The sequence below is a fragment of the Oryctolagus cuniculus genome, chromosome 6 (genome assembly GCF_051225735.1).
Source record: "Oryctolagus cuniculus isolate XC-2025 breed Fujian yellow rabbit chromosome 6, ASM5122573v1, whole genome shotgun sequence".
In the NCBI taxonomy this organism is placed as follows: Eukaryota; Metazoa; Chordata; class Mammalia; order Lagomorpha; family Leporidae; genus Oryctolagus; species Oryctolagus cuniculus.
In genome coordinates this window covers 58,595,130-58,609,825 of record NC_142872.1, presented here as the reverse complement: position 1 = coordinate 58,609,825, position 14,696 = coordinate 58,595,130, and the positions used below count along the sequence as shown (strand labels likewise).

At 55.1% G+C, this 14,696-nt stretch overlaps 1 protein-coding gene across 1 annotated transcript in view; it reads right to left on the bottom strand.

Moving 5' to 3' along the window:
- The window catches only part of KCNIP1 (potassium voltage-gated channel interacting protein 1), a 337,463-nt gene extending 328,491 nt beyond the window's left edge, over positions 1–8,972 (bottom strand). The window contains exon 1 of the mRNA XM_051843592.3: positions 8,372–8,972. Coding sequence (XP_051699552.1) covers positions 8,372–8,459 — 88 coding nt within the window. The 5' untranslated portion in view covers positions 8,460–8,972. The remainder of the gene's footprint in view (positions 1–8,371) is intronic.
- Between the last annotated feature and the right edge of the window lie 5,724 nt (positions 8,973–14,696).

Genomic DNA, 14,696 nt, shown 5'->3' with positions numbered 1-14,696 from the left:
CAGTGCAATGGGCTGAATGTCTGTGTTCCTACTAAGTATGTTGAGCCCTGAGCCCCAGTGTGATGGTGGTCAGACATGGGGTCCTTTTTTTTTTTTAACAGGCAGAGTTAGACAGTGAGAGAGAGAGACAGAGAGAAAGGTCTTCCTTCTGTTGGTTCACTCCCCAAATGGCCGCTACTGCCCGCGCTGCACCGATCCGAAGCCAGGAGCCAGGTGCCTCCTCCTGGTCTCCCATGCGGGTGCAGGGCCCAAGCATTTGGGCCATCCTCCACTGCCCTCCCGGGCCACAGCAGAGAGTTGGACTGGAAGTGGAGCATCCGGGACTAGAAGCGACATCCATATGGGATGCCGGTGCCTCAAGCGGAGGATTAACCAAGTGAGCCATGGCGCCGGCCCCGACATGGGGTCTTTGGGAGGTGACCAGGTCATAGGGAAACCTCATGAATGGGCTTAGTGCTCTGAAAAGAGGAGGCCAGAGGGCTCCCATTCTCTCCTGCATGTGAGAACATGGCCAAGAATGTGGCTGTCTATAACCAGGGAAGAGCATCCCCGGCAGACCCCAGCCCGGGGAGCAGTGAGAAATGAGTGTCCATGGGTAAAGCGCCCCTCTGTCTATGGTATTCTGCTACAGCAGCTTGAAGACTGAGAGAATGGGAGGATTTGGATTCAAACCAGGTTCTGGCTCCAAAGCCGCACCTCTTTGTATGTCTAAGAACACAACACGGAATCTCGGTGGTTTCAGCTGGAGGGGACCAGAGTGGGCTCTGTGACCATGATCTCTACGCTGAGCTAGCAGAGGAAGAAGGCTTTCTTCTGCCCAGGACAGAAGCTCAACGACGTCCCTCAAGTCTTTTCCTGCAGTCCTGGCATCCCTGTCCCCAGCTGGCCTCCTCATCTCTGCATCATCTCCTCAGCCCCCTGCCCTCAGACCCCAGGTCCTCCCTCCTACACATCCAGTGGGTGGGGAGGGAATCCCTGACAGCCCCAAAGATGCATGGACGTCTCTGCAGGCCCTGCAGGGGTCAGCTGTCTTGGACAGGCAGGGCCAGAGAGAACTGGGGTGGGAGCAAGGACCTGGTCTTGCTTGGACTCGCCTCCCCCCAAACCCAGCTCACGGAGGACCCTCTGGGTGGTCACTTCCGCCAAACTCCAGCAGAGAAATTCGGCACAGGGCGAGGGGGAGGGGGAGCCCAGGTGCAGCCTGACAAACACCAGCTCTCCCACGGCCACTGCAGCCTCACTGCCTGCCACCGCCAAGCAGGGGTGGCACTGAGTCATCCTTGAGTCAGTGCCAGGTGGGTGTCGGGGCTTGAGCTACTGTGGACCCCTCCCACAAGGTGAATGCCTTTGCAGGGCTTGTGTTCTCACGGGGTGGGGGAGGGCAGGCAGCAAGCAGACACACACAGACAACTAAATCCTAAGGATCATCTCAACTGTCCACATATTCTCAAGCACAGAGTTTGTCACCGACAGTGACTGGGGCAGCAAGGACAAGTTGAGGCGGTAGCTCATTGGACAGCAGCTGGGAGGAGCACACACCCACGTAGCCTTCTCTCTCTTAGTTCCGTCTCATTTTGCTCCGCTACAAGTCCAAGGTGGAAGCACGGGAGCTTGGCTTTCCCCGGGCAGCTGTGATGTGCCCAGGACTGGGAGTGGACACAAGGCACCATCTCTTCGGTGTCCAGTGGCCCTGTGAGGTGGGCATTTTTAGCCCCACTTGACAAAGCGGGACTCCCACTCCGGATAGGGTAGGGCTCCCCCAAGGCTGCCTTCCCAGGAAATTGCAAGACTTGAACCCGAGGTCTTTCCCCCTGAATCTTGCTGCCTCCCGTGGCAGCCGGGGAAGATGAGGGTTGCAGGGACACAGCAGGGGACTCCGGACCTCAGAAGGCTGTTCAACGCCTGCTTTGATCTGCTCCTCCCCGTGCCACAATATTGCAGCCCCTGGTACCCTCCTTCCTGCCAAAGGGGCCCATTTCCAGCTACCTTTAATTTAGAACAAACTAGCTGCTCCCCGATGGTGCTGAAGTTAATAGGTTGCTTGTGCAGTGCTGCTGGGATAAGCAGTGCTGAACAAATTATTCTGCCTGGAATTAGGGTTATCTGGGAGAGGCCAGGAGGCCACAGAGAGGGGTGCTCTAGGCAAGCAGTAGGAGGCCCCACTGTTCTTCTTCCCCCCCTGCTGTGGGACTGTGGAGACCCCTGAGTAAAGCTGCATGGCCACAGTGGGTCAGGGGGCACTGGGCCTGCCCTGGAGGAGCAGGGATGGTGAGATCGTAGGCTGGGATGAAGGCTACTGGGACCCTAGGCCATTCCCCACCCTGGCTGGCTGTGCCTTGGGACTGGAGAGGCAGGTATGGCCCTAGAAGCCCCAGCAATTGAGTTTTCTGCCTGTGACAAGGCATTGGCACTCGGAGGGTTGGGGGAAGCCGGAAGCGGGGCTGTTGTAACGTGACCTCAGTGCTGGCTTGTCCTGTGCTGGTGGCACAGTGACCATCTCTCTCTCTCCAGCAGGGGAGAGCACCCAGGCTGAAATTCTCAAGGGAGAGATGGCATCTTCCCCCAGCGTGATGGCCATCACTTTTCCAGACAATTCTAGTAAACAGCCAATACCTCAATGCTATACTGCCGAGCCTCCCAAACCTCGCGAATTTCCCCACAGAAAAGACCACGCCTCACACTTGACCTCTAAGAAGGAGAGCTGCAGTGGAGAGTCTCTCATGAGCATGGAGTGTCCACTCAGCATCTGACAGGTGTCCTTGTCCCTGCACATCTGTCCCAGAGGTGATAGGGATGCTGTGAGGGCACGGGTACGGCTGTCTTGGTGACCTTGGCTGTGAGGTGTTCCGTTTCCCCATAAAGCTTTTCCCTTATCCCATGCCATTCTACTGTGTGCAATTTGTCATCACCACTTGCACAAAAGGTGTTTGTCCTAAAGAGACCTAGCTGGGGCAATGGTTCTTGATAAGCCCACCACCAAAATTACTGGAGCTCTGGGGGGACTCTCTGCTGGTGGCAAAGTGGGGAGCCATGCAGGTAGGAGCGTCTCCTCCAGCCCTGTGCCTGTAGAGGAAAGTGCCCGGCCTTGGTCCCAGGACGACCTGGGATCTATTTCATCTCTGCTGCCCTCCACCTGGGCCACCTGGTTTGGCTAAATGTTTGTTTGCATATCTGTTACAACATCGATTGCAACCCCTACTTCTAGGGTCAAGACAGTGGGGAGCCAACAAGGTGACCAGCACACAAAATATAAGGAGGTGTCAGCTCCCTGTACGTGCAGGGTGGGCTTTTGCTCTACCAGCTGCCAGTCCTTACTTGCATAATCCTCTGGATTCAATGAAAAAGCAGCCCTTGTAGTTGATATTATTATGATCCCCAGTGAAAAGTGAGGACCTTGGCTCGGGGAGGCTGTACCATGCGCTCAGCCTCACGCAGGTGGTGGCTGGCAGTGTTGGGACGTGAGCCTGGCTGGCCTAAAGGCAGAGCCTGTCCTGGGCCAAGGTCAGCCTCTTGGGGAACTTGAGCAGTGGTGGAGAGGAACAGCACGTCTCGCACGGGTCTGCAGCTGAGGCCCTGCCTTGCACTGAGAGAAATATCCTAGGCTTGGTGGGAGGGGGAGTTGAGGTTCCAGGGGGGCACTGGCCTTGACACAGATCTCATAAGGTCAGCCCCATACCCTCCCCAGATTGTCACCTCCTGGGCGGCCTGGATGATGCTCGAAGCTCTCCTCTCTCCTGCTAGCTTTGGCTCTGTTGTCTGTGCCTAGGGTAACAGATTTGCTCCCACTGTGCAGAAGGGGATGAAGTTCCCTAGCCAAAATGGTGCCTGCACAGCTTCTGGCCCCCCGGGGACTCTAAGAGGGTCCCAGACAGCTGGCTGGGCAGGAAGAGGAAGAGGCAGGTTCCCCAGACCCCTGGTTTAACCACACATCCAAGCCAAGAGCTGGGATTCTCCTAAGATAAACAGCAGGCGAGGGTACTGGCTGTGGGAGTTACTCTTTTAACTCCTAATAAGGGAATCAGGTGAGGGAGATGGCTCAAACGTTCAGTCTTAGCTCCAGGCAGGCCCTCAGGAATGCAAGTTCAGCAGAGGTGAAGCAGAATGGTCTAAAGCCATCCAGGACTGAGTGACAGGGCCGTATCCTGCTCAGAGTGTCCTCCAGGGGCTGCTCCCAGAATCGGCACTGGGTGCTGATGAAACAGGCATGAATGGGAGGGACCCCCAGCCCTGAGGGGCTCCCCACCACCCATAGCACCAGCTTGTCCCGACAATCACATCAGCCAACAGCCACTGGGTGCCTAGCTTCCCGAGAGCTTAGATACCCAGGCTTGTCTCATCCTATGAGGAAGGGGCTGACATTCCATTGTGCAGATTAGGAAACTGAGGCCAGAGAGGCGGGGAGCACAGTCCAAGGCTTCCTGGCCAACATGGAGGGCCCAAAGGTGTCCCCACGGGGCAACCAGTGATGCTGCCTACTGCATCTTGCAGCCTACAAACGTGTTGTTAAATCCAATATATAAAACAAAATAGAGCTGAAGGGGAAGGCATTGGGGTGCTGGGAGTCTGTCCACCCACCTCTCTTGGGGACAATAAAAGCCCTTCCTAAGAAAGCTTGTGCAGAAGTCTTTAAGTGACTCATGGCTCACTCTCCGGCCACAGACACAGCCCCTGCAGCCGAGCTGAGTTCAGAGGGCGGTGGGACAGAAGCAGCTAGTGTTATCTAGAAAATCCCTGTGACAAGCTCCGTCTCAGGCTGCCGGCTGGGGTCTCAGCCGAGTGGTGCTGTTGCATCGCTTACTACTGTTAGTGAAGCACCTGCTCCGCGCTGTGCTCTCTGCTACGTACTAGTAAATCTGGATATAGTAGTGGCAACAGCGCGTGCGGTTCTTACTTTCACGGAGCTTAAGTCTAGTGGGGAAGACCACATGTGGAAAACATGCTCCTGGGGCCGGCGCTGTGGCGCAGTAGGTTAATCCTCCGCCTGTGGTGCCGGCATCCCATATGGGCAGCGATTCTAGTCCCGGCTGCTCCTCTTCCAATCCAGTTCTCTGCTGTGGCCTGGGAAAGCAGTTTTTAGAAGATGGCCCAAGTGCTTGGGCCCTGCACCCGCATAGGAGACTGGGAAGAGACACCTGGCTCCTGGCTTCGGATCAGCACAGATCCAGACTTGCGGACATCCGGGGAATGAACCAACGGAAGGAATACCTTTCTCTCTGTCTCTCCCTCTCACTGTTTGTAACTCTACCTCTCAAATAAATAAAATCTTAAAAAAAAAATGTTCCTAAAAGGAACACAGATCCCAAAATACAACTAGGGCTGGGGAGACAAAGCTCTGGGGGGCCTGAGTCATTCCCCTCTGCAGCAGGGCATCGATGCAAAGTCTGAACCATCCCTCTCCTTAGAACAAGGGCAAAGGTGACTGCTGGTGTAGGGAGATGGCCAAGGGCCAGGAACAAGTAGAACAGGGAGGAGTGGTCTTGGGGCCTCTTTACTCCCCAGCTATTCCCAAGGCTGGTGTGAAGCAATAATTAGTCCCCAAGGCCAGCCAGAGGCACCTGGACCAGAAGCTTCTTCACGTTCATCAGTGCTGATCATTGCAACTCTAGAACTCAGTACAATCAATAATGAATCAGGGGAATCACAGTTAAAACCAGAAATCATTCAGCAGCCACAAAGTGTCCATGCAGGGTGGAGCCCAGGATAGCTCTTCACGCTAAAAAAGCATTTTTTCTGGACTCTTTGAGGACCTTTCTCAGTTACTCTGCTCCTGGCCTGGCCCTGCTCCGTGGTTATCATTTATTTAAAAAATATTTAGCAAACACCTGGGTCAAGCAGAGCACCCGTTACCCAGCATGTGTCTGGCACAGAGCCAGGGCTGTGTAAACACTTGGTTCTCTCTGCGGCGCTGAGGCCAAGGGCACAGACACAGCTGTGGCAGGATCCTGATGCGGCATCAGTTGTGGCTGCCTCCTTGAGCCCTGGCTGCAGGAAATTTGGGGCTGAAGCAGGGCCCCAGTGTGGTCCCTGGGGAGCCCCTTCCACGTCCCTGGGGTTCTGGCCTGCCTGAATGGCTTGCTCTCTGCAGAAGCTGATGCTCCCTTGCTGCCCCTCCACCAGCATCCACCAGCGCCATCTCTCCCACCCATCTCAGCTTGGCTGCCACTTTGGCAGGCGCCCCACAGTCGTCCCAAGCATCTCTTTTGTGCTTGTCGGCCTCATGCATCCATGCATCTCAGCACTCAGTGTGATGCCCAAGTGGGCTCTGGTGTCCAGTCTGCCCCCCATCAGCCTGCACCATTCACTCAGGACTGGTGTCTTATTCATGCATGTGTCCAGTGTTTAGCCCTGAGCGTGGCACCAGAAGGTACCCAGGAAGTGAATGTGGAGCAATTGAACATAGGCTCCTATGGGGAAGGAAATGTCTTCATGCCCTGTTATTCTAACAGCCATCTCTAGCTTTCTGCCTCTGGCTTGCTCTCTCACATACACACATACACACAGAGTCCTTTGCACACACTCCTTTCCCGGCTGATACACTTCCTCACATGCGCTCGTCTTGCTGCACAACCTTCTTCTGTGGTCCCCCTCTCCCTCTGATGCCACCTGGGGTGTAGAAACCCACATGCAGTCGGCTTAATGAAAGACCCTCTGACCCTGATGCCCCTCTTGGCCTTGACCCTCTCTCACACCTGCTCACCCACACACTCCATAGAGGGTTGCAAGTCTGGACTTCCCTGGATCCTTGCAATGGTGCTCAAAGGCAGGGGGTAATGGACTCATTTCACACATGAGAAAAATGAGGCTTGGAGAGGCTGTGGCTTGCCCAGAGAGCAAAGCCAGGGTCAAGACCTGGGTTTTCCCCCATCTATGTTAACGCGGTTTCTGCAGCACTCCATGGAAGTGGAGGCTGGGTTAGAAGGCTGCCCCTCTCCCCTCCATTCCCTGAGGTCCTGGTACCCACGATGGGGGAAGAACACCCTCCACCCTCTGAGAATAGATTGGGAGACCTGTGTGAAGCCTCCTGGCCCATCTGCTTTCTCCTCCAGGAAGTGAAGCCACCAAGGGCCACTGCCCTTGTGCCACTGTGCCTCCCTCTCCCGTTCACCTCTCTCTGAGGCCTCTAGGAGTTCTGCCAGGCAGCCTGACACCCAACACTAGATGTTAATCCCCCCGGGGACCCGGAGGGGCAGTGCCCTGTGTCAGAAGGTGGCAGGGAAAGAAGAGGATGTGGGAAAGGCCTAAGAAAAGAGATAAGCAAGATGTCACCATGTCCCGCACCCTTGCCACTTATGCCCACAATTCACGCCAGGCTGAGCCTGCTGGGCAGCCAGGTCCCCAGATGGTCTTGCACAGCCCTGATCTCTCGCTGTTATTTTCCCAAGTCCCAATCAAAGGTTTGAGGGCCTCTTTCCCCGAATATTCTACCTGCTGCTTCTAACATCTCTTCCTGACGCATTCTTCCTGAAAGAGGACATGAATATTTAAAGACATTTTTTCAGCCAGCAGCACCACAGCGTGTTACAGCTCTCTCTTTATATTTATTTCCAGAAAGTTTATCAGAGGCTCTGAGTACCTCACCAATCCCAGGACAGAGCCTAAGATGGGGTTCAAGACATGGGGGAGCGGCTACTGGGCTGTGGGCCCCACGCGGGGTGGAATGCTGTGGGTGCAGCCCTGGTTCTGGCCCACAGTCACCTCTCTGGGCTGCTCTGAGAGGTGATCCTGTAAACCACGCAGCAGCCAAGACAGACATTGGCACAGGCATGGCCCATGGGATGCTGAGAGACAGAGACCCAAAATAGCAGCACGACAAAGAAAGTCCCAGAAGCACAGGACGCTGGAAGCCCTTGAGAGAAAGGGCTGGGTGCACAGCTGCCGAGCTGATCCGGATTCGGAATTCAGCGGTGCACGGTGGCGGCGGCTGCCAGCCCCAGGGCCGCCTCCTGCTGGCCCCCTCGAGTGACTCGGCTCTGCAGAACTACTCACAGCCCACTGCATCAAATCTCTCTTTTATCAACAAGACACAACCCTCCGTGGATCACTTCTTGAAACCCCAGTCACGCTAAGCCACTGCCAGGGCTCTAGGAGAGATTCTGTCTCTCTGCCCGCCTCTAACCAATCAGGCACACACCACCAACTCCATTTCCAAAGTTCCAGGCAATTACAGCCGGCTGAGCTCCCTGGCAGGGTGCCGGCCTGCTCGGAGCCAGGACCCACGCTTGTCAGCAACCTCAAGCCCCAGCCACCCATTTCCTTCCAGCCCGCTCCGGGACTCAGGTGCGCCAGAACAACCCACACTTACCCCCCGGAGCAACGAGACCCACCAGGTCATGTCCAGACAGAAGACAGGGGTCAAAGCCAAGTTCCCTACCTTTGCTGAGGGTCCCAGTGACGAGCTTAAAGATGGTCTGGGCAAATTTCACGAACCCAAGCTTGCATCTTTTGGAGCAGCCGCTCATGGTGACAGAGGGGAGGCAGACTCTGCCGTCGGCACCCAGAAGTGTTGGCACCCGCTGTGCGTGTCCCTGGAACTCCCTGGATCCTGCCTAGGTGAACCCTGAGAGGGGTGCGCCCCCAAAGCCGGGCTCTGGGAAGAGCACACTGCCTCTGCAGCAAGTCCGGCTTCTGCATCCAGACAGCCTGCAGGGCAAACTCTATCTCCCTCTCTCCACCCCCTCCTGCTGTCCACTCAGGTCCTCGCCACTGGAGGACCTGGGCACGCCAGGGCTGGGATGGCACTGCCAGGGAACCGGGCGCTCCGAGGGCACCGAGCAGGAGAGTGAAATTGAGCAGAGCAGGGAGGGAGGAGCTGGAGCCCTCCCAGGCTTTGCTGACTGTCTTTCCTACTCGGCAGCGGTAATGTAGCAATTAATACTGGAGTCAGAAGGGAGGGGACTGCTACGCAGAAAACACTCAGCCCCACAGCCTCCCGCGCTTGCTCTCCCGCTTACTCCTTCCTGGTTAATCTCATAGATCAATCCTTCCTGTCTTGATCAGGATCTGGGAGAACTCCCCGCAGAGCAGGAAGCCGCAGCCCCGACACTCAGTGGAAAGTTTGCAGGCAGCCTCCGAGCTGTCTGGTTTGCCTTATGGAGAAGCGGGGCTGTGTGGGGAGCCCACGGGGAGCCTGTCTGTGCACGTGAGATAGTGAGACGGAGCCACGCAGCCCGTGTGGCTCCCTCAGCACCCCTGGCCTGGAAGCCTCTGGAATGCAGGTGCTGTGACTCCAAGGGGACTGCTCAATTCTAGGAGAGCAGACATGAGCCTGGACCCTCTCATTGGGACAGGAGAAAAGCGCACCAGGGCTTCCCAGGGGCCACTAAGGAATGCCCGGGACTCAAACAGTTGCACTATAGTGTGGGACTCCGGAGGTAATACTCCAAGGCACTATGCAAATGTGAAGTGCAACTATTGCTTCATAAAAAACCTGCTTACCATTCAGACACTGCAGGTTGGAAGGGACCCTATGGGACATCTGGCTGTACCCTCTACATGGGGCAGAAACCTCCCCACGGTGGCCCTGGTGCTGGGCACCATCTCTCCGCGTGCCGTGGCTGTGTGGGAACAGCAGGCATGAAATCCACCTTCATGTGCACTGGGCCATGTCCTGGGCCAGTCCTTCTTGTCGCGCCATCAGCTTTCCCTGTAAACCGCTTCTCTGTGTTGTTGGAGAGGATCAGTCTGTCTAAGTGCTGGAGAGTGGAGGCTACTGAGCAACAACACGCCATGGGAGCCAGAGCCCATGCACTGCGCCTGCTTTGTTCTCTGTCTTCCAGGAGTCATGTGGACGTGAACCCCGAAGAAGCAAACCTCAGCCTTTAGGGTGCACACCAACCACTTTCAGCTCCCAAAAGAAGCCCGTCTACAAACAAGGAGCCTTTCTCTGAGCCCTAAAGCCCTCACGTCTTGCCAGCGTGGTGTGAGTCCTGCCGTAAGGAATGACAAGTAGCTCTAGAAGAAAATTTCCCACTGTGCTTTGTGTCTGAGGGCCTGAAATTGCCACATTATTCACTCTTTGTCTTAAGGTATTGAGCGGCTTATTAAGATGCACATGCTATCTTGGGAATGCTAATGACACTTAGTCTTTTGTTCAAAGGTTCACTTATCTAATATTTACTGAGCTTCTGGTATCGAGGAAAGAGCTGAGTAGCCGGGGTGCAGGAGGCACTGGGCACCCAGGTCATACCCAAACTAGACAGAGGGGCTCAAAGCACTCATGGACTTGGAGCCCAGCGGGTTCGTCATCAGGCAGGAAGCCCTTCTGAGAATCAGGCTGTTCACTGACTTCTTTCACTTTGCTGAGTGGTAGTGGACCCGGATCTGGGGCAATGAGAACCGAGAAGGAGAATGAAAGATCCAGGTCATAGAGCATCAGCTGGCAGGCAACGAGCTGTCAGAGAGAAGACAACGTAGGCAGCAGCGGGGAGGAGAAGGGTTGGAGAGAGAATGACGAGAGGGCTGTGGTACCCACTTGACTGTTCTATCAAAGGCAGCTCTGTCCTCGGAGCAAGAGAGCACACTCAGTAGGACAGAGGACTCTCAGCCAGGACCGGCTGCTTCTCTCTCTTCCATCCCCCCAGGGAGACAGACATTGATCATTAAGAAGCACGAGGAGGCTGGCACCGCGGCTCACTAGGCTAATCCTCCGCCTTGCGGTGCTGGCACACCGGGTTCTAGTCCCGGTCGGGGTGCCGGATTCTGTCCCGGTTGCCCTTCTTCCAGGCCAGCTCTCTGCTGTGGCCAGGGAAGTGCAGTGGAGGATGGCCCAAGTGCTTGGGCCCTGCACCCCATGGGAGACCAGGAGAAGTACCTGGCTCCTGCCATCAGATCAGCGCGGTGCGCCAGCCACAGCGCGCCGGCTGCGCCGGCCATTGGAGGGTGAACCAACGGCAAAGGAAGACCTTTCTCTCTGTCTCTCTCTCTCACTGTCCACTCTGCCTGTCAAAAAAAAGAAAAAAAAAAGGAAGCACGAGGAAATGGTGCCTGCAACATGAGGGTCATCGGCTGACCCAGAACTTGGTTTTCCACGGGACAGCTGGCTGGAAATCCTTCTGCAGGCGTGTGGCTCCCACAAGGCCTAATGGCAGCATTGCTGGGAATGAGTGGACCTGCACTTGGCCTCTGGCACAGGAGTCTGGGATCCAAGCATTTGGACACACCGTGGGACAGATACAATAACGCACCCGGCAAATCTCTTAGCTCCTGCAAGTGAGGTGCATCATGCCTGGGAGTGAGCATCTTGGCGCTCATTCCCTTGCTTGTTCGTCCTGGGATACGCGCATGTACTGAACAGTTGCCGTTTTCATGGGCTCTGTTCTGGGTGCGAAGGAGATGGAGGTGGGTGAAGCAGATAGCATCCCTAGGTTCACGGAGTTTCCATTCATGTGGTGGAGGGACAGACTAGATGCAAGCCAGTGCTTTGGAAAAGAAAGCTTGTCGAGTGGCTGGAGCGGGGCAGGGGCTCCTTTTTCAGATCTGGCCATGGCGAAAGGCTTCTCTCTATGAGAATGGTGCTTGATCAGAAGACCTCAAACCAACCACACAGATTTCTGGAGGGAGAAGAGTTAGAGCGGAGGAAATAGCATGGAAAAGAACCATGGCAGAGCTCAGCTCAATTCTAGGGCCCGAAGCTTAGCCGCTGTTAGCAAGCAGGTGAGCCTGAGCGAGCCTCAGTTTTCTGTCCTGTAAAATGGGAGTAATAATCCCTGCCTCATCGGGTTTGGAGGAGACTTACTTGAAATTAGCATGCTTATTTACAGTGTCTGGCGTAGCCAACAGTAGAGGTTATGACCTCAAGGGCACAGGTTCCTGCTGTTTCTTCTACTGCTGATGCCACTCCTGCCCCCTCCTCAGAACATCTCCATAGCATTCCCACACTGGACATGTGATATTCTCTATCAGTCTGGAGTCCCAGACACCCACCATGTGCCCTGTCTTTTGTAAATGCTGCAGGGAACCCCAGACGAAGTGTGAGCCGGAACCCGTGCCCTCACACGAATTCTCTAATCGCTGCTCACATCTAGTGAGCCGCAGAAGAGGAAGGGAATGTGGGAGATGCTGAGACCGTAGGGTATGGGAGAGGATCACAGAGGTGGAAGCCCAGCCAGCGTAGGGCAAGCAGGGCCGAAAACAGGCAGAGGCTGGCTCAGGAACCCTTTGTGATCATTGGAAACGACGGAGCCAGACTCCCAGGGTTGTCTCCCCCAGCAGTGACACACAGGCCAAGCATTTTTCTCCTCTGATCTCTCCAAGGCACCATGTACTTGAACTTCCAGTCTGAGATGAGTCAGGCAGGCTCAGAGAGGGTCAGCAGTATCCGGAACAGCACAGAGACCAATCTCCCGAAGCACAGGCAAAGTGCTCCGTGTGCCAAGAACATTCCCTATGAGGAAAGCACGTTGTACCAGCACTAAATTCACGATAACAGAGCTCAGGGTGGAGTTCTTCTCTGCTCGAGGAACGTGCTCTTCTGCAAACGAGGAGCAGGAGGGGGCGTGCAGGTGGCACTGGGAGATGACACTGCTGGCGGCGGACTCGGGATTAGCCAGCCTCGGCGTCACAGACGTGCAGTGTCCCAAGGAACTCGGGAAGCTGGAGCTTTCTCTCCACCTGGGGCTGCTCCCGGGAATCTTCACACGCCACTTCCAAGAGCAGGAAGGACAGGCAGATGGGAGCTCCAGATGGTGTCTGGGCCTAGGAGGGGGCTCCGGCTTCCCTGGGTGCAAGGCTAAGAGAGGACAAGCGTGCTGTCCTTTGGAAGACCAAGAGGCAGCAAGGGGAGAAATGACGCTGCCACTGCTGGGGTGCCTTCGTGCGGAGGTAACCAATCCAAGCACTTGCTCCTTGTAGGGGGCAGCTATTATTATAGGGATATGACTCACAGGGAGAAAGAGGCCCAGAGGAGACAGCTGACTTCTTGATGATCACACAGCTAAAGCAGGATTCGGATCTAAGTCCAGCTGTCATAAAAAAAAAAAAAAAAGAAAAAAAAAAAAGAAAAAAAAAAAACAGGGAAAGACTGGCTCTGCAGGGACGGCAGGGGGCACTGAGGGTGGCAGAGGCAGGAACTGTGAGAAGCAGCCCTCAGAGAGCCGGGGACGGGGGAAGGAGCTGGGGTCCTCTGGGCCCCCAGACTCAGGAGAGGGGTCTCCGGGGGCTTAGACGCAGCTCTCTGAGGATGGGGTGCCTGCTGGCCTGGCCAAGGGATCCCACTGCTGCCGCTGGGCGGAGGAGCTATTGTAACGGAGCTGCAGGGAGGCACAGGGAGCCGGCTGGAAGGAGCAGAGCCCTTCCTGCAGTCCGCGCTGTGCCCTCCTCTGCCCACCGAAGCTTCCTTGCCACCTCGGCACCACAGCTGAGTGACCAGCGCAGATGGGCTGTCTGCTTTTCTGCAATTCTTTTTTTAGAATTTTTTTTTTTTATATTTTTGAAAGGCAGAGTAGACAGTGAGAGAGAGAGAGAGAGTGAGAGAGAGAGACAGAGAGAAAGGTCTTCCTTTTCCATTGGTTCACCCTCCAGTGGCCGGAACGCGCTGCAGCCGGCGCACCGTGCTGATCCGAAGGCAGGAGCCAGGTGCTTCTCCTGGTCTCCCATGGGGTGCAGGGCCCAAGCACCTGGGCCATCCTCCACTGCACTCCCAGGCCACAGCAGAGAGCTGGCCTGGAAGAGGGGCAACCGGGACAGAATCTGGCACCCTGAATCTCATGCCCTGACCGGGACTAGAACCCAGGGTGCCAGTGCCGCAGGCAGAGGATTAGCCTATTGAGCCGCAGCACTGGCTGCTTTTCTGCAATTCTAGGATTCTTTTCTCCTCCTTTCCTCATTCCACTGACATTTGCTGAGCACTACTATGTGCCCGGCCTTAGAGTTACATTGATCAATAACCCCCCCAAAAAAGAAATCCCTTTTCTTGTCAAAATCACACTTTAGAACTTGAATAGAGGAAGGGAGCACTCAGACCACAGACAAACAGATCCATAAGGTGGAGAATCCCAGAGAGCGAAAATACCCAGAGGCTGAGCTCCCCAGTCAGCAAGATAGGGCTCTCCCAGAGTTTGTTGGGCACTTCGAGACAGAACAACCCTGAAGAGGAAAAGGCAGATCCCAGGAGCACCTTGATCATCATAAAAACATCACCATGATTTGTTGCCTGGTTGCCAGAGAGAGTTCTGGGTGTTGTATTAGGGTGATCTCACCCGGTCTTGACACAAACACAGGAAGCGGTATTATTATTTATGATACCCATTTTACAGGTGGGGACGTGAAGGCTCAGACAGGTCCAGAGATTTGCCTCAGGGGAGGGGATGGAGTCCACAGGACTGGTGAGTGATAGGAGGAAAATCTGGGCACAGAGAGAGACACAAAAGCCACAGGTAGTTTTAGAAACAGAAAGAGCAGTAAAAGAGAATCAAATCTGGGAGAGGAAATTATAGATTTCCTGTGTCTAGGGGAGACTGACGTCCAACTGGTAGGCAGCAACAAAGAAAGGGAACTCCAAAGAGCAGGTTGGGGTTGGAATTCTCATAAATAAATGAGTTTTGTTGCTGCTAAGGAAGAAAATAAATGGAGCATCCCAGCAGGCCCAAAATATTAGCATTTAAATACAGGCCTGCACAGGTGGGCTACAAAGGCAATTTCCCATGAATTAAATCAGATTTTATTTTTCCTCTAAGTCTCAGAAAAATCAGTTCCGCTCA